An 18325-nucleotide genomic window follows, 5' to 3' on the forward strand; every position below is an offset into this window, starting at 1 on the left:
CACACACACACACACACACACTCCTTGTCAGCTAATATAAGAGCCAGGTGATGACCAAGGCACGTCGCTACTTGAAATCCTAATAACCTAAGGCTAACCAGCACTCTGCTTGCGATTCTGCAAAGTAAAAACTCTGTGATTTCCTTTGTTGGTCTGGAGACAAATCTAGTTTGAAATCAGATATGTCTTCAGACTTTTCCTTTTCAATACATACTGGCTGGAAAAAAATAAACTCTCTTTCTGGTCTTTTGAAGGTTCTTTTCACACTAAATTTGCAAGGTGTTAGAATAGGTTTTTCTTTTTTTCCTCTCAGTTTGCCTCTGTTGAAGGAGATCTGCCCAAAGAATAGCCTCTTACAGTAATACACATTCTTGCATTTTACCCAAGTGTACTCACGAGTAGCAAAAGAGCCCTTTCAAAAAAGTGCCTGGGGATAGATAGGATAAAAGGTTCAGCTGGAAAGCCAAACCCTGGAGCATCCTTACGTGTTATCCCATTAAAGTCAGAGGGACTGTCACGTGTCTGGGGCTTGACTCCGTGGGGACAGTGTATCCTGAGGCAGCTGTGCCAAGCCTTACCCTATACCCCCAGCTTTCTTGATGCAGTAAAGGCTGTTTCAGCCTCTTGCAGAACATTTACCTCTTCCCAGCAGGCTGGAAACACAGGGCTAAGCTTGGAGAGAGCCCAGACATTCAACCCTTCTCCCCCACAGGTAAAAGCAACCCTTACCCTGCCTTGATGGGCAGCCCACATGTCCAGTGGGCAAGTTTTCCGGGTCTCTGCATCTTGGAAAACCCCATGATTAGGTCTCTTGAACAAAAAGGGCAGTCTAAGCTTTTGGGAACCTGTCTACRAACCCCAGCTGAGCCACAGACTTCAACTATAGCCCTGGCAAGTTCCCAGCCTCTCTGCCTCTGTCCACAGAGGGGACCAAGAGCTTCCCCAGACTCACACGAGGGCTCCAAGGATGCAGGGGCAGCTGCCTGTGCCGGGAAGCTCAGGATCCTGCGTCCCCACTGCTCAGTTGAGAGCATCCCTTCCTCCTCTGTGCAGCGTTCCTGTTTCCCTGCAGCACCCCCGGGTGCAAGAGCTCCCAGGTGCATGCCAGACCCCTCCAGAAGGTCAAGGATGGTGGCGGGGTGGGCTGGAGGAGGATTACATCACTGTATCTTGCTGATACCAGAAGTTAAGGCTTGTAAGTGGCAAGCAGGCTCAGCCTAGCTCTAGCTGAGACCTGGACCCGCAGCCACTGGAGCACCTGCGCCAGGGTATGCCCACCTGACATTTTGGAAGGGGTTCAGTGCACATTGGAAGASTTGGTTTGGGGTCACCTCTAAGATAAAACCTGTGGCCTTACGATAGTTGCTGCAATTGGAAACTAAAAAATTCCAGCCCTGAAGCACAGGCCATGGAGAAATGGCTCCAGTCATTCTCAATTACTTTAGTTCTTCTGTAAAGAGAGCAAACTCAAACCTAGCTGTGTTCCTGCCCTGACAGACTGCCTCCTACCTCCTGCATCTCTCTTTCAGATCTCCCCACTAGGGCTCCCACCAGATCTAATAATTTCCTTTCTGGCAGCGGGAGAGCTGAGCTTGGCTGCACCACGGTCCCGGCAGGACAAAACCGCAGTGCAGTTCCCACGGCCAAGTGGGAGACTCCAGACTGACTTTTGCCCCTTGGGGGACCCAAGTAAAAAGAGGTGGGGAGTGGCAGGGTTTCAAGGAATGTCTCCCAAGTCCCTGGTTTCTACCAAGGTACCCCACTGCTGGAAAGCAGCTACATCCTCCTGTGAAACCAAAATGGTCTGAAAATAGGACTGGGAAGGCAAGGAAGACAATTGTTTTCCTCTTTGCTTGCCAGGAAGCCTCACAGAGGTCCTACTGCACTATGCGGTTGCTTAAGTAGGAGCTGTGTACTGAAACATGTCCCTAAAATAGGTGAGACTCCAAGAAGGGCATCAATCCACCATGTTGGATATTCAGGTCCCCCCAGGAGCCCCATCAAAAGTGTGACACAGCATTTAGGGACCTCACAGGGGAGCAAATGGCCACAGAGACTGCAGACGAGGTCTGAGTGCTACTTGCCTATAGACTGCGGGACTAGCAACACTGAGCTATTCCTCTGGCTGGCTAATTTGGGGTAAGATTATTGCATTCTGGGGATATCTGCCAGGTGCCCTCATGGGCAGATGCCCTCTGAGCAACTCCAGCGACGACTGAACACTCAGGATGCCCTACCGCCAAGGAAGGGAGGAAGACAGGCCAGCCCAACTGCCACACTGCAGTGCGTCAGTCAGCTTGGTGCATGCTGTTGTCTCCACAGCAAGGGAACTATACACTGGAGGGTCACCACGGCTCCACGATCAGCTGCCACGTTCAGTGCACAATAACTACGCACAGCCTTGATGCAAACTGGGCGCAGAGCTGAATCCTTCCCTCCCTGCTTGCTACCTCTGTTGAAAATGCTGGAAGATGTGAACTTGGACCAGCCTGCTGGAGATGGTGGTGTCATAATGGATTTAATGTGTCCTGACAGAGCCCTTACTTCTGAAACATGGCTACAGCATCCTGTGGTAGCCATGACTGGTTTCTCAAAAGAAAAGTGAATCCCTGCACCATTTTCCTTTTCACCAACTTTGTGATGGGGAGCTGGGGTGGGAATTGCTTCCTTAAGCCCTCTGAGAACAGCTGGGAGCCCTTCCAAGAGCCCAAGAGTTTGCACGCCCTTGGCCAAGCACAGGACAATGAGCTGGGTCCTTGCTGACCAGGCCAAAGCCAACCACTGCTTCTGCCCCTGTGGACTCAACATCACAGAGCCAGCAAGAGTTTGGCCACTGACTTCACGAAGGGATGGAGATGGTCCAGCGGTTTAGCTAACTGTTGAAGAAGGGACCCTGGAGCAGCAGCCTGGCTCTGCCAGGGCTGGAGTTTGGCCCCATGTCCTATCCCACCTGGAGGCACTGCACAATACCAGTGTCCCTTCTGCACACTGTCATTTTCCAAGCAAGCCTCGCACCCCTCACAGATGTTGTGGAGGTAGCTGGCTGCTCACATGGTGTTGACTCCTTGTTTCCAGCTGCTACATCTCATTGAAAGGAGCTATGGTACATTTAATCCTTTCCTAACGTCACTTTTCCCTTGAAGTTGTTGCTGCAGTGATGACCACAGTGTTTATAAGACCATGAATGGGGGGGTAAGTGGTCCACAACCTGTTTGGGAGTGGAGATGTTGAACCAAAAGGACCATGTTCTCACAGGAACAGATGGGTATAAACTGGGCAGTAGGCTGGAAGTAAGGAGGTGGCTTCCAGCTGCCAGAGGCATGAAATTCAAGCACAGCCCCCCCCATGCAATGGGAGCAAATGATTCAACTCATCTTCAAATGGTGCTTGATGAAGTTATGCCTGGGTGATGTGAGTGTCTGTGGCAACAGGCCTGAAGGACGCAGGAGGTTCCTTTCTCACTTTGTCCTGCTACAAGTACTGCTGTGAATCTGTGACCACCCTATGACAATCTTCATTTTGCCATTCTGCCGTGGGACTGAACCAGTCCCAGGGAGCATTTCTACTGCAGGCCCCAGTGACAGCCCCTGGGGTGATGGGAGTACCTGGGAGCAGTGAATTCTTTGTGAGCCAGCCTTGCATCACCCCATTTCATCTAAAATTAAGCCTTCCAATCTTCACCCAAATGGAAAAACAACTCTTTTTGAGGGTCAGACCCAGTCTGGCTACCAGAACATGATGCTGTCCATGATGGCAGCCTGTGGCATCTGGGTCCTTTGGCAGGTGCAGAGACAGGAGTATTGAGTCATTGGAGAGGCTGATATTCTCCATTCCCAGCTCCCACTGGAGGCATCCAGCTCAAACTTGGAAATTTTGCCCCAAAACCCAAGTCTCGAAGTCGCAAAAGGCCAGCTACCTCCTGGGAAGGATGTACTGACTATGGCTCTCCCACAGGAGGGAGAAGGGATTTAAAGGTAGAAGTGAAGCTGAGAAGTGGGTGCAGGGTGGCAGAGGGGCCAGGGAGCACTGGAGAGATTGCAAGGGCGTGGGGGGGAGGTTTGCATCTTGCTGCAGGGAGTGAAACGCATATGTTTGCGTGCACATAGGGAAGTGGCATGCAGAGAAGGAGTGGGAGGCACAGGGCAGTGGCAGGGGGGAGCTGTCCCCTGACACTGGTGGGTGCCCATGTACACCCCATCTGCTGGCCTGTCCTAGATGCTCCCGTGCTCCCTGGCAATGTGTAGCACAGTAGCAGGAGCTCAGCACTGCGACAGCGCCCAGCCGGTCCTGGGTCTTGCATTTCTCTGCTCTCTGGAGGCTGCCCATAGCAGGCCAGGTTAGCGCAGGATCTGGATGGAGATCCTTTCTCCATCCAGAGAAAGGATCCATCTCCCCCTTGGAGAAAGGATGTTTTCAAGTGAATGTTTTCTACTATTTCCTACAAAGTTTTTATTTTCCCGGACTGAAGCCATAACCTTTGTGAGTGTTTTTTTCCAAGTAAGACACGCAGGCAGGAACAGTCTTGAAAGGCTCAGACAGCCTGTGGGATTTGTTGTTTTTTTTTCCTTGAGTTGATTTCAGATTGTTCCAAAACAGAGACCCGGCTGCCCATCTCCCTTCTCTGAGCCACTTCCGGAAGATATTAATCATACTTGCATACCACAGCATCTAGTGCTGGGCCCTGATCCACTTCTGTGTTGGATTGCCTGTAAACTTTGGGAAAGTTGCAACTTGGAGCCAAACTTTTTACGGGTTTGTCTTCCTCCAAGGGCTGCATGGTGCTCCCCATGGCTGAGCAGTGAGGCCACGACTCAAGTATTTTTCAGAACAAGTGGCGTTCGCCAGGCTGCAGCAATCCCAGGGCCTGTTAATGCCCTGCAGCATCACTAAAAGAGTGGCTTTTTTATTCCTTGCTCTCACATCCTGCCTCTTCCTTACTAGCCATGAACAAAAGGGCTCAGACAACACCTTGAGCCCAAACGTCTTTTGGAAAGTTCGGATCTGGTCTTGAAACCTAGGAGGCCTATTTCCAGGGGAAAACCATGCAAAGCTGCATCAATCCAATCACCTGTTTTTATTTAAACCCACTAGCTGAAACCATCCACCTAAGATAATCATTTCCAAGCCAATCTGGATTAGATTCAGATAAGAGAATAACTGACTGGCAGGTTTGTAAACCTTTTTCCCCACTGTTATTTCTGCCCCTTCGCTGTGCCCCTTTCTCATCTCTGAATGGGACCAGAAAAGGACCGGATGTTCAGAAGTGCTTTCCTAGCCTGGCCACAAAAATAAGAAGCAACCCCCTCCTCATCCTCAAATCTCCTGGCATGGGAGAGCATGAATGCATTTCATCTAAACAATTCAGTTTTGGACAGTTTCCCCAAATTGATTTGGACCTCTCAGGGCTAAATGGAGCCAGGCAGGACCCCCCACACCAAAGTCAACATTGTTCCATCCACTTGTACCAAAGCCAGCTTTGGTCCATGCTCTTTTGAAATTTACCCCTTGTTGACTTAGATCATTGGTGACACTAATTCAGTTCTTGGCGAGGAAACCGCTTTCTGTCATGCTTAGCTACAAAGGAAATAAAGCAGCATCTTTCCCAGAACTGGTTGCACCCAAAGTCTCCTGCTAATTTCTTTCTGGATTTCCATCTTTATAGCCCATTGCTGTTGTATCATGGGGGCTCTGGCTGCTCCTCCAGCAGCTGCCTTCATTGGGACACCAATTTAATGGTTGCCAGGGAAATACCAGGAATTTCTACAGGATGCTGCAGAGTGATGGTGGGAGCTGGGAGATGCTGAGACCTGAGGTTGTCTGATACTTTGGCCAACACACCAAAGAGAAGGCATAAAATATGGAAGGTTCAAGCTCCCTGGACAAAACGCTGCTTAAAGAGTCCAATAAAAATCACTGCGAGAAGAATTATTATCAGGCGCTGTGAGACGTCGAGCCCATCAGATTGCTCGGTTTGGCTCAACTTCCACTGGGCTTTTAAAGAGAGACCGCCACACATTGTGAGTGGCTCCTGCAAAGATGGATTGGCCTAGGCAGGAATGGGGGAATCCTGCCTTCAAACAACGCAGGAATCCAAGAGACGCTGCTGAGTCATTTTTCATYGCTCCTAGGTTGTCAGGACTCTTGGTTTGCTCCCAGTCCACGTATAACCCTCTCTTAGCTTCTAACAAGGCATCCCTTTGCCGAAGCCTCTAGCCCTTCTAAGACTTTTCTGATTACTGGCTTTATGCAAAGCCAGGAAAATAAGCAGAGGATGCAGAATTACAGCTGCAGGAACTTGGTCCTTTACAGATGGGCCTTTCACTGCAAAGACCTCCGAGGGCTGAGGAAGAGGAAGGCTGCATCTCTGCTAGCAGCACAGGGGAGAAACGGCAGCTCTGTAGCAAGGCTGGTAGGTGTTTCAAACACCTAATGAAGGCCTGGGTCAAATTAAGAGGCACTGGGTTACCCCCAAACTGACTGATGCACCTCTGAATCCCTCTAACCATCCCTATTGGCATTCTCCCACATGTCTTCCAGGCAGAGGGTAGATGGATGTACTGTGGGGAGGACCATGTTACAGGACGTAGGGTGCTGCTAGAAGATCCTGAAAAGATGCACTGAACCAGTCCAGTACCTCTACCCTGCTCCACCCCTCAGACTGCCAGGGTGTTTACAAAAAGGCAGGCTATCAGCACTTTTGGGACAATTTGTAATCCCAACCCACCCACTGCGTATGATGAATCCCTCTCTGGAGAACCTAGCTCTCGCCACCCACTGTTCAGAGACCAACTCTTCACTGAAGTGTCCATGTTTGATGCCCAAAATAGGCTGTGTACCTTCTCGTCCTGCTCAAGGGTCCTCCTAGCTCTGTGCTGTGGTTTCAGTCACCCTGAGCGCTCTGCACCATGGTGAGGYCCTGCTCACTGGCTGGCTGAGGGGCCGCGGGGGCAGCTAGCCCAGTCCTGGTCCCCACCCCACCCGCAGCAGCACTTGGCACCGAGCTCGTGGCAGTGACTCCCAGCCTGGTGCTCTCGCAGGTCACACTGCCACAGCCCATCAGCTCAGGGCAGGCACTGACGACCGCTGTAGACAATTGAGGTGGCACGTGGACTTTAGGATGGCCAAATGCAATTACCCTAGTTGGCATTTGCCCAGGACAGTGCAAGGGGTTACAGAAAGGATCTGTTTTCCCCCAGCTTTGTTGGTAACCAAAAGCAGGGCACTGGCTGGGAGATGTGTGTCACCCGCAAGCCACTCCTCACCCCGTGAATTGTGGAGGGAGCAGAGCTGGGGGCTTCCGCAGCAATTTTCTTTCAAGTCAGGATGTTGGCTGATAGATGTGGATAAATACTGCTTCCTCCAAGTCCTCCACCTGCATTCAGACCCTGCTCATGGACATGCTCTGGGAAGATGCGAGAGGACATGGGGACTGGCAGGAAAAGAGACTGTGAATAAGTAACAGAGAATCTCCTCAGAAAGGCCCTTTTGGTCTCATGAATAGGAATACGACCAGAAGAAATGAGCTCCCAACAGGAGCAAAAGGACATCAGGAGCTCTCTGTGGCCAGTTCAAATGCAGGGAGACTGCTCAAGTGTCACCTCATGACACCAGCTCCAAGTGGCTGGCAGGCAGCTTAGCGTGGCAAGCTGCATGCAGAGCTAACTTGAGGGGTCCTTCAGACGATGATGACAGGACAGGGAAGCACTTGTTTACATGCTCRCAAGTGCACCCCATGCCCCACAAGCCTGACCTCAGGAGAGGTGATGGCTCAAGTCAGGCACTACCTTAGTGAACGGCCTGGGCAACCACACTGGGTGGGATGTGCCCTGGTTCCTGACCCTTTGCTCCTGGAGCAGGAAGGAGTCCATGGAAAGGAGACTTCACCAAGGACTAGAGACACCCAAGGATGACTTGGAAAAGCCAGCATCTCCTCCACACCCCTAATGACCTGTCTTTCTCACCTTGCCTTTCCCCTGTGCTTGCAAGTGGAAGAATGGGACTCTTTGGATGTCTGGGACCTGTATTATACCAACCCACATCATTGTGTAATATGCATCTACATAAAATGAGATTCTGACTAAGAACTCCCTGGTCTGAATGCCTGGTCCTGTTTCTGCTCTTGGGAACCAGCCATGGAGCGAGTAGACCACAGGACTGCTCAAGGGTTACATGGTAACTCCTCACACATGGAGTTTGCTCTCAAGAGCTAAGGTCCTAGCAGAACTGGCTGTGAGAAGTCACGGCTGCATATTCTTGGCTGCCAAACATCCACATTTGTTGGCAGAAACCATGATAGGCCCACTGGTGTTCTGGTATGAGAGGTCTGCTCTGCCATCCCTGTAATATTTTGGGAACAGTTTGGGTTGGGGAGTCTGTGGGGATGTGGAACAGACAGATCCTGGCATGGAACACAAACTCTCAGTGTTCCCAGGCCAGAACATTTATTCTGCAAGTCACTGCTAGATAGCAGGATCCTCTGATCAGCAAAATCCCAGTGGGAGGCATGCTGGCTAGGAGCAGATTGTTGGTGCAAGTCTTTGAATTCCTTCCTGTGCTTCAGGTCACTGAAGACACTTCAGGAAGCACACACAAAGCAATAGGCACAAACCCTAGGCTGCAAGATATTTCTTGCTCCTACCAACCCAAGAGACGATACCAAAATAGAGTTGTTCTTATTGTGTCTATGGGAGGCAGAACTTGACGTTTAAAGCAATCTTACAGAAAACTCTGGGCTTTATCTTCCCATGACACTGGGGACTAAAGGCCTTATCCCTTTGCCTCCCAGGTTTCCCATCCTGGGAAGAGTTCCTGAGCATACAGCAACACACACAGCTTGTGTGAAAAGGCCTGCCATGGGGGCAAGCGCTTGACTCAGAGTCCAATTCAAGGTGACATCCATCACTTTTAGTAAAAAAAACCTTAATTTATGAACCCTCCTACACTGGTGAGACAGAAGTAAACAACCTTTACTCCCTGTGTCCTTCACAGACATGGCACTGTTCAAATACCACAGGAATCTGCAAGCAGCTGGACAGGATAAGTTACTGTGCCTGGTTTCCCCAGGCCCTCTGGCTTCTACTGTCATCGCCTGCTCAGACATGCCAGACCTTGAAAGAGTTGTGTACAGGCCTATGGAAAGTCCCTCTGTGACATGGAGAAGTCAGGTATTGGCCCCTTTGGGGGTGTAAATCAGAAAGAGAGGAAGGTGGAGAACTGGTCCAACTGTGGTGGTAGAGATGGGGTGTACAGAGATGCCTTGGGCCCTGTGTCAGCATTACACAGGTAATTTCTGGTGCAAGGACAAAAGCAGGGGAAGACAGGATGACACATGCACCCTGACGTGCCGAAGCTTTCTCAGGACAATTCTCTGTACTGCAGCTTGCATAAAGTTGGTGATCCAAGTCTGTCTGGACTGCACTGCTATCCCCAAGCTGCAGCCCCTGAAACACTACTGCAGGCCCCTGGGCCTCCTGCGTCAAGCTAAGATGCTTCCCCTTGCTCTTACGGTCACTGGCCATGAGATACCACTGAGCACATTGGCCATAAGCTAGGCCACTAAGCAAAACTGTGTCCTGTCCTCTGAGGACATGCAAAACTAGTCATGAGACACATGATGCTTATAACACACAAAGGCCATATCAGCATCTAGGAGATTACTTAGCACAAGAAATCCATGGATCTAGACGAAAAAAAAAGAAAAAAGAAAGGCTCACATGCATTTCCAAGCCAGAATGGTCTTGGGAGGTAAGGAAGGGGATACCTGGGGTGAAGAATTCATTTCTCCTGCACATGGGGTGTCTCTGCCCTGTACCGCTCACCCCAATCTTTGCAGCGGTATAGTTCGGCAGGACCACAACCCTGGGAGAGTGGGCTGCTCTGAGCCCTTCTCCTCCAAGCCATGTTTGTGTCAGCACGCCCATCAGTTTGAGCTGCCCAGCCTCTGCAGGCCTGCAAGCTTGTGAACTACCCTTGTTTTTTTTTGTTCTCTGTTCAGGAATCTTTGTTTCTCCAGTCCTTGTCCCCCAAGAAAAGCTCTGCTGAACTGTTCTCTTACCCTCTTACGGCACTTTTTCCTGAGAAGAAAACCTTTTAAGTGTGATAATCAATGACTGTCCTCGATCCAGAAGGTATATGACAGGCCCTGTCAATTCACATCTGATTTTCTATACCTGAACACAGTTTATCATGCTGTGATTTCATATACCAGCCAGGACTCATGAGCTGAACAGGCTTCCCCTCTGCCATCCCCAGCCTTCCAGACCAGGCTGAAGCAAACTGTCGCTCCTGTTGCTGCACAACAACCAGCCTGGCCACCGCAATGCCAGAAACAGCAGCACGCCTGGTACCAGCGGGAATGCACTGTGAACACAGAGGCTGGTCTTGCGTCCTTACCTCTTTCCCATCAAGTGTCACTCCCACTTTGGGTAACCTCTGAGTGCTTATGGATTTATCCACCTCTGGGAAAATCTTTCTGCATCTTCTCTACACTCCTACCTGCTCCTAGAAGCACCCTTCTCTCTGGATGCTGCACACTTGTTTTGAAGACTTGGACATTTTGGAAGAGGTATCCACTTATCCCAGTACAGGCAACAGAGTATGTGTATTAATTTAATGTATTTTTCATCTCAAAAGATGATTACTCAAAAGACATTTATCGTCAAGGCACTATGAAGAGGCTTTAAAAGAAGAGACAACATACCTGCAGGTTCTTCTGTGCTGCTGGCTGCAGTGGTGGGAGGAGCGGCAGGGATCTCTGCAGGAAAGGGCAAAGCAGGCAGGAGAGGAGAAAATATAAAAGAAGGAGGTGTTAGTCCAGATCCCAAGAGCCTGGGCCATGCATACACCACATTTGCCCTTCCTAACCACATCTACAATCAAGGTGTGATTGTAGTCTTGCAAGAACCTTAGAAGACTGCACAGACTTCCACACCAGACATACACATGCTAGAGAATTATGCCTCCCAAGTGGGTGTGGAGAATGGTATTTTACACCAAAAATTGTGTCTTGTGGCTAAAAATAACAGGAATGTGGCTAGGTGATTCCAGATTTCTCCAGCTACTATCATACAGCTAGCCAGCTAACTGATGTGGTGCCAGAGCCAGCAAATGCTGTGGTGTACGCTTACAACCCGCTGCAATTGCTAAATCAAATAGTTTAGTTTATCCACCACAGTGACGATGTGCTATTGCAGGGGCTTGGAGGGTGCACAAGCCAGGCAGTGCAGTACAACTGATGACTGTGACGCGTCCAGCCCCAGTGGAAAAAAAGGAAAAGGGCACTTTGCTGCCTTGCGCTATCCTGGGGTGTCCCTCCCTTCCAGCTGGTGTTTCCGTTCACATCTGAGGAAGTGCTATCTACATCCCACTCCTTTTCTGTGAGATAGGATGCAAGTAAAGTGTTGCATCTATTCTCTGGGACAGAAATGTTATCATCTCCCACATTTAAGGGAAATTCAAATATATCTGCTGCCAATGCAGTGGCCCCTGGTTTTGATTTTGGGCGGGCTTTGTGTACAGAGCTGAAACCGCATAATGTTCTGGATCTTCATGCCCAGTTCTGACTGTGCTTGTTGATGTCAAATGGGATGGGTTGCAGATGGAGAACGTTATATGGTCCCAACTTCAGCAAGATGATCTGTTTTTCCCCAGTACACATATGCAGCTCTCATTAATGACATCTTTTGCATATTCAGGGCTCAATGCTGCGATTTCTGTGCATCCATAGGAAACTGGGTGGGGGAACAGCCTACCAGTCAAAATCCCTTGTCTGATTTTGAAAGTGGAATTTAGCCACGAGAGAATCAGAGCAGCTGGTGGCCAGTATCTGCCTCCATCTGTGCTCGCGTGGCTCCCTCAGGAACCCACCCAGCCGCAGAGGCACGGCGTGCCTAGGTCTGTCTGCATTGCAGTGACTGCGACTTACATGGGTGCAAGCCCAATTAGCGTTACATGACTTTTTGCATTGCTCACCCTCATGCAATCCAAGCCAGGCAGCAAGCCCATGTGAGATGCCCGGTCTGTAATTTGGTGGTAGCTGAACAGCCAGCCCAACCGTGCCGAAGCTGGTGGTTTAACGGGTGTTCATGCCTGCCAGTGTGGGCTGCAGTGGAGGCAGACCTGACATGCAGTCTTGATCATTCCCTGTGAAGTGATTTTTATGTGGCCATAAGTCTCTGGGGCAGGGAAAATATAAGCAATGGTAAATCAGAGAGTCACTGTGCTCTTGCTGAGAAGGTGGATAGACTCACGCTATGTATGTTGTATCGGCACTCTCCTAGTCCCAGATGTGACAGCAGTGTGGATAGGGGTGGAAAGCAAGTGCCCTCTGCTATGCATGTATAAAATGTGTGTGTGTGTGTGTGTGTGTGTGTGTGTGTGTGTGTGTGAATTACACATACACCCACATAGGATATGCTGACTGACATTTTTCAAGGATGAAAATGTGCTCTTTTTCTTTTTCTTTTTTTCTTTTTTTTTTTAAGATGAGAAAATCATGAGTGGCCCATATGTTCATTTTAACTGCATTGACCTCATATAGTCAGCATCAAACTCCCAAGAACTGTGCAGTGACTTTATAGGCAGGCTGCAGCATTAAAGTTCTTTGAAGCACATTTCTATGAAAAGCTTTGGCCTCTTGAAAAAGCTATTTTATAGTGACAAAGAATTGAACCCAATAACAGGAAAAAAATTCCTGTAGGAGCAGGGGCTGAGAGCTGTGGGGCAGCAACATCTCGCGTGGGTGCCAGGCAGGCAGTGGGACCCCGACCTCCTCCCCGTGCAGGGCAGCGCTGCCAGGCTCTCACGCTGGCGCGCAGCCTCGAGCCTGCTGATTTGGCAGCTGGCATGAGCGCAGCCCCACTCCGAATGCCTGGTTTGATCATGTTGAAATCCTGTGTCTGTCTTTATTTAGTGCAATGAATCCCAAGGGAGGTGATGCAAGGAACAATTTACCCTCTGATTTACCATGGCCCTGGGGGAACGATTAATGATAAACCTTTGCGCATACTTGCTGCAAAGCATACCGGAGCCGTGACTGTAGCATCTTGGGGAAACAGGCATCTGGTCTGAGCTCTTGCCGTCCCATTGCGACATGGGGAAGAATGAATCTCAAGTGACCAAAAACCACCGTGGAATGCATGTTTGCTTCAGTAAGAGAAGGTGGAGAAAGGCTATCTACCCCACAATTTGGCAACGGCTGCCCTGTGAGGCAGACACTGGGGGTGGACAGTGCTGGAAGAGATCGTGGGTTTCTGGCAAAGACTTGATTCTTTCAACCTTCACCTTTCTTTTCCTGCTGGGCCTTTTTTCCCCTCTTAACAGCCTGCGAGGCAGTCTTGGCGGGGAGCAGCCCTCGCTTCCCAGCCTGCCTTGTGCACTGTAATTTTGATGCATCGTTTCAGTGAGGCAGGTGGAGAAATCTAGCGTGATGCGTGTGAGCCCCTGAATGAGCCAACAACWGCAAAAGCAGCAGGCGCGGAGAGGAGCACTTGGCTAAAGCGTGTTTTGCCCAGGCATCAAATGCTCAGCAGGACGGGTTGCCGTCGAGCCTGAGTGGGTTCAAAGGGGGTCAAATGGGAACGTGGAGTTTTGCAGAGGAAAATGCGGTGGTGGAGAGACTTCGGGAGCCGCGCCTGCTGCTTGTTGCTGTTGTTTTAAGAGCAGATGGAAAAAGCAATCTTGAGAATGCAAACTAAAAAGCAAAACTAAGGAACCAAGCAGCAAAACAGCCCGTGCTTCTGGCTGGATTGTGTGAGTGTAACACACCAGTTAGCAGCCTAGGTGCTATCATCAGCTGCGTAATTATGACAGTGGCTCCATCAAAYCAGCAGCTTCTCGGATTTGAGCTCTGTGCCATTGCAGCATAGCCTGATTTTGGAAAGAAATTTTGCTTATAGTGATTTGCCACAGGATCCAGACCTGATAAGGTACCACAAAGCAAATGCGCTCTCTGGGCACCTCTGGGGTCTACAAAGTGAAATCACAGATTTCTTGAGGGTTACCAGCAAATTCGGCTGTAGATGCACTCACACAACCTACCCAACATGACAAATGAGCTACATGGAAGCCAGGGTTGTATTTTGGATGTATATGTGCCCATTTTTGCCAGTGTGCCCGGCTGGGATTCTCCGACAGCTCCTTCCCCTGCTCACTAGCCATGGGCACATACGCAGCCCGGGGTTAGTAGTCTCACAGCCCAGCAGAGCAGCAGCTGAGCGCGTGTGCATTGCTCCTGTGGGTTGTGTTAAAGGTTAATTCCACTGTGCTACAGACATGGAAAAAGCAGTCCACGTACTTATGCAGGGGGCAATGGGCGATCGGCTTTGCTGGTAGCCTTTGGCACATCGATTGCATGTGATGCCCGTCACGCCGTCTTTACAGGGACACTGGCCCGTGGTTTGGTTACAGGTTTGGCCCGCGGCGCCCACGGGGTGGCAATCGCATTCTGTGGGGGGAACACACAACAAGAGGGTCAGTGCAGGAGACGAGAGCAAAACCCAACGACGTGGTGGTAGCGGCAGCTCGCGGCAGGGAGGACAAGATGAGCTGGGCTGCTGCCMAGCGCAAGGCGGCTGCTCTGGCAGCTCTGGTTCCACCTTCTCCACGAATGTGTCCTCCAGCCAGCAGTCACACTCACCTGAAACAAAGGTGGCATTTGGCAGAGGGGGGTTCAACAGCTACCACTTGGGTGGAAAGGTGATGGGGGTGGCCCAGCTGCAATTAATCCCACTGAGGAGACAGTAGCGGGTGTGGGGACATATTTCTTCGTCAATACTCCTTGCTCTGGTGGCCTGTACCTGCCTATCTGACCTGGGGTTGCAACGTGGGGAGTCTGAGGCTCTGCTCTGAGGACACCCCACCATGGCTGCTGCAACAGCAGCATCCCAAAAGTGCTGGGAAAGAGGTCGCAGGACTTCAGGAGTGAGGGGACCAGACAAGGCGGCAATGTGGCAGGACTCGGCGAGCTGCAGTGCCAGCTGCCCCCGCTCCCAGCCGGCTCTGACCCCCCTGCACGCTCCCTGGACCAGTGTCGGGGCATAGGGAAGAGGTGCAGAATCAAGGAGTGTTTCAGTGCAAGAGATCTCAGGCAGGAAGCAATTGCTTTCAGGGAYGTTCTGAATTCATTTCACGTCCGATATGAAAAACCTCTTTTCAGCGCTGTTGCTCGAGCCCTTTCCCTGCTGAGCAGCATCCCTGGCAGCTGGTGGTGCGGGCGCAGGAAGGAAATGCCCTTGTGGGTTGCACACAGACTGGAGGACCTGCTGTTCCTGGCCAGATGGATGGAGGCTTGACTGCGGAGCTGGGCAGATGTGAAGGGTTTGGCAGGGGATGTAAATACTGCACTTGAAATCATTCACCATCTCATTTCCCACAGTGGGACTTACCGGCGCAGCTGTTTGTTAAAAAAAAAAAAAAAAAAAAAAAAGCATTGGGGGCCTGTTATCATCACTGCTCCAAAAGGATTATGGCCTCGCACATTTGTTAACAGCCCTGATTTCTAAGAGCTGCGAGCTCTGTGCCAGACTGTGGTCTGCCCCTGCTGAGCTGTGGCAGGGAAAGGCAAGAAAGCTTTCCTTTTCTTCTGCAGCATCCTCAGGATGGAGCCAGCCAGAACCCTGCCTGGGGAGCACTGATCCCTCTCTCCCCAAATCCCTCGTGGATGCTGGTTGCCAAAAAGAGGATTTGGGGGAAAACCCTCCCCCCTTCCTTGCCGAAGACTGAATAGGCCTGGAAGGGGGCTAGTCTGTGGGCAGGAGACCTGCCCGAGGGCCTCCAGGAGCTCCAGCTGCTGGGCATGGCTTTCAGACACCCCAAAATCCCCCCGTAGGAGCATGCTGCTCCCATGAGGGTTGGCGCTGAGGGCTTGCACACTCCTGAGATGCTTGCTCTGGGTCTGAGACACATTACATCTGTCCCATTTGGGAACAGCATCTCATATCCAGCTGTTCCTTGTGCCTGGTGCTGAAGATCAGATGTCGCTCCCCATCTTTTGTTATTTTCCTGGCCAGCTGGACCAGGACCACATACCACTGCCCATCAAAATGCCCCAGGCAGCCGGGAACATCTCTTTGAAGCTGTGCCACTGAGCGAGGGGCCCAGGAGGCAGAGGGCTGGGTGATGGTGGGGAGAGAGGGAAGGGGAGTGGATTTCTCACTGGGACATGGATACGTCCCTCTGGGTGTCCCCATTTGCATGCGTTGGGGTGCCATGTCGGGCCTCGTGGCCCTGCTAGCTGCAGGCTCCTGCTCGCCCCTGCCAGCACCTGCTGTGCAAGGCTCTCCCTTCTCCCTGGGAAGGTGTGCGACTCAACCGAAGGCCTGCTGTTGTGTGCCAAGGACTGATGTTTCCAACYGTCCTGAAGGGCAAATAGTGGGAAAAAAATTGCAAGTGAAGAGATTTGCAGCCAGGAGAGTGTGGCCGAACTGCCCCCTGGTACCACCAGGTGCTGCTGGTGCAGATGTGCTTACTGTGGATACATCCCAGCCATGCTCACTGCCACAGTGCACAGCTCATCCCGATACACGGCCAGAGCATCCTTCTCCAAGCCCTGCCCCCATCACAGCCCTTCTTTGCCCATCCTGCAACTCCAGCTCTGGGCTCTGGCTGCACCGCACAGAAAGCAGCCCCGACCTCCAGGTGACAGCAATAATGTCGGAATCCAGAAGCCCTGGCAAATTCTTGCAGTTATTCCTAGTTACAGTCCTCGTGTGCCAATACAAAGCCATCCCTCTATCCCACTCACTGTCACCAGTTTGCTCCTGCTCACTCCCCCAGCGTCTCCCAGTTTGACCTGTTTTGCCTGCTGTGGGTTACTGGGCAGCACCTCCTAGGCTGGTCCAGCRCCGCAGGTTTTGAACTGTGCAGGGAAATCCCCCTGCACTAGGATGATGYGAATACTCATTCCCTTCTCCGTGGCCGGGGTGTCATGTCCGGAGGGTAACCCAGCGGCCAGGTGAGATGGGAGAGAGGTGAGAGCATGAGCAAATTGCCTGGCCCTCAGGTTCCAGCAGAGCTACACAGAAAGAAACGGAGTCTTGCCAAAAAATGATCATTTTTCATACRGGAGGGTGGGGAGGGAAAGCTTTTGCCGCTCTTCTCCTCCCCTAACACTTCTGATTTGGGCTTTTTGATTAAAAGTCCTATTCTCCCACCTATGCCTCAGCCGCTTGAAAACCTGGATGTAGTAGAAAACGTGATTTTCCGTCAAACTTATCAGTTTGCACTGGAAACTTTTAAACAGCTCCTTTTTAACATTAAATCAGTGTGGTTTGTGATGAGCACAGAGAGCAAGGCGAAGTGCTCTTTTAGGTATGAAATGCTGCAAACTACAGCCACAAGAGATGGCTCAAAAACTGCTGTGGGAGAGGAAATCAAAGCACAGTGAGGAAAAGCTGGAAAAAAGCTAAAAGGAACAGGAAGGAAAAGAGTTAAAGAGGAGAGACCAGGAGACAGGACAGGGAGCAGAGAGGCAGGAGTTAAAATGAATGTGAGCAAAGCAGGGAAGGGTTACACAAGAAAAGGCAAAGGGCAGGAGGAGCGGAGAGGAACATGCCTCATGTTACATGCCGTTCCCCTCTGGGGCTGCGTGTGCTGCTTTCAGGCATCGCCTGCAAACCCCCATCCTGTGAGTAATCCTCACCCAGGCGAATGGATTCCACTGATTTCAGTGGGACCATGCTGATGAAAGAGGGAAAAAAGAAAAAAAAAAAAAAGAAAAAAAAAGCCTTTGCGATGAGTAAGATTTGCAGAATCAGGCTCTTGGAGGACAGGCGCGGGTCTGCAGAGCGCTGAGCTCTCTTTTGGACACCACATAAATAAATGGAAACGCTGCTTCCTTCCCTCATGAGGTAATGCCTCGGCACAGCTTGTCCAAAGCTGCCGTGGCTATTTTCACAGCCGTGTCTGTCTGAGGTTTTCTACTCTCTCCCCGTTGGGAGCCGGATGCCCGCRAGGGCTTTGCAGTGAGGGCGTTAACGGCGTCCCCGCGGGCACACATGACATGCCCAAGGTTGCAGAGCAATTGAGTGCCAGAGCTGCAAATCACCTGTSCTTCATCCCAGGGCTGTGCCAATGCTCCATGGGAGACACCCCCATCTGATAGTGGAGGGTTCCCTCCGAGGTGCCATAGGGCTCCGTGGGCTTTAGGATGTGCTTTTTGTAACCAGTCCCAAACTCTTGTTAGCAGCATGAGGTCACACTGCCAAAACGCTCAGGACCCTGAATGTCCAGGACGACTGCAACATCCTCAAACATGTGAACCCATTTTGGCTTTTCTATCTTCCAGAAAACCCTTTGAATCAGCAGCAACTCAACTCTTCTAGAGTGG

At 51.0% G+C, this 18325-nt stretch overlaps 1 protein-coding gene across 1 annotated transcript in view; it reads right to left on the reverse strand.

Moving 5' to 3' along the window:
- The window catches only part of NTN1 (netrin 1), a 117896-nt gene that overhangs the window by 22491 nt on the left and 77080 nt on the right, over positions 1-18325 (reverse strand). Inside the window, exons 3-4 of the mRNA XM_026075745.1 lie at positions 14294-14443; positions 10700-10753 (exon numbers count right to left, since the gene is read on the reverse strand). Coding sequence (XP_025931530.1) covers positions 10700-10753; positions 14294-14443 — 204 coding nt within the window. The remainder of the gene's footprint in view (positions 1-10699; positions 10754-14293; positions 14444-18325) is intronic.

Source organism: Apteryx rowi, unplaced genomic scaffold, assembly GCF_003343035.1.
Source record: "Apteryx rowi isolate R43461 unplaced genomic scaffold, aptRow1 scaffold_41, whole genome shotgun sequence".
In the NCBI taxonomy this organism is placed as follows: domain Eukaryota; kingdom Metazoa; phylum Chordata; class Aves; order Apterygiformes; family Apterygidae; genus Apteryx; species Apteryx rowi.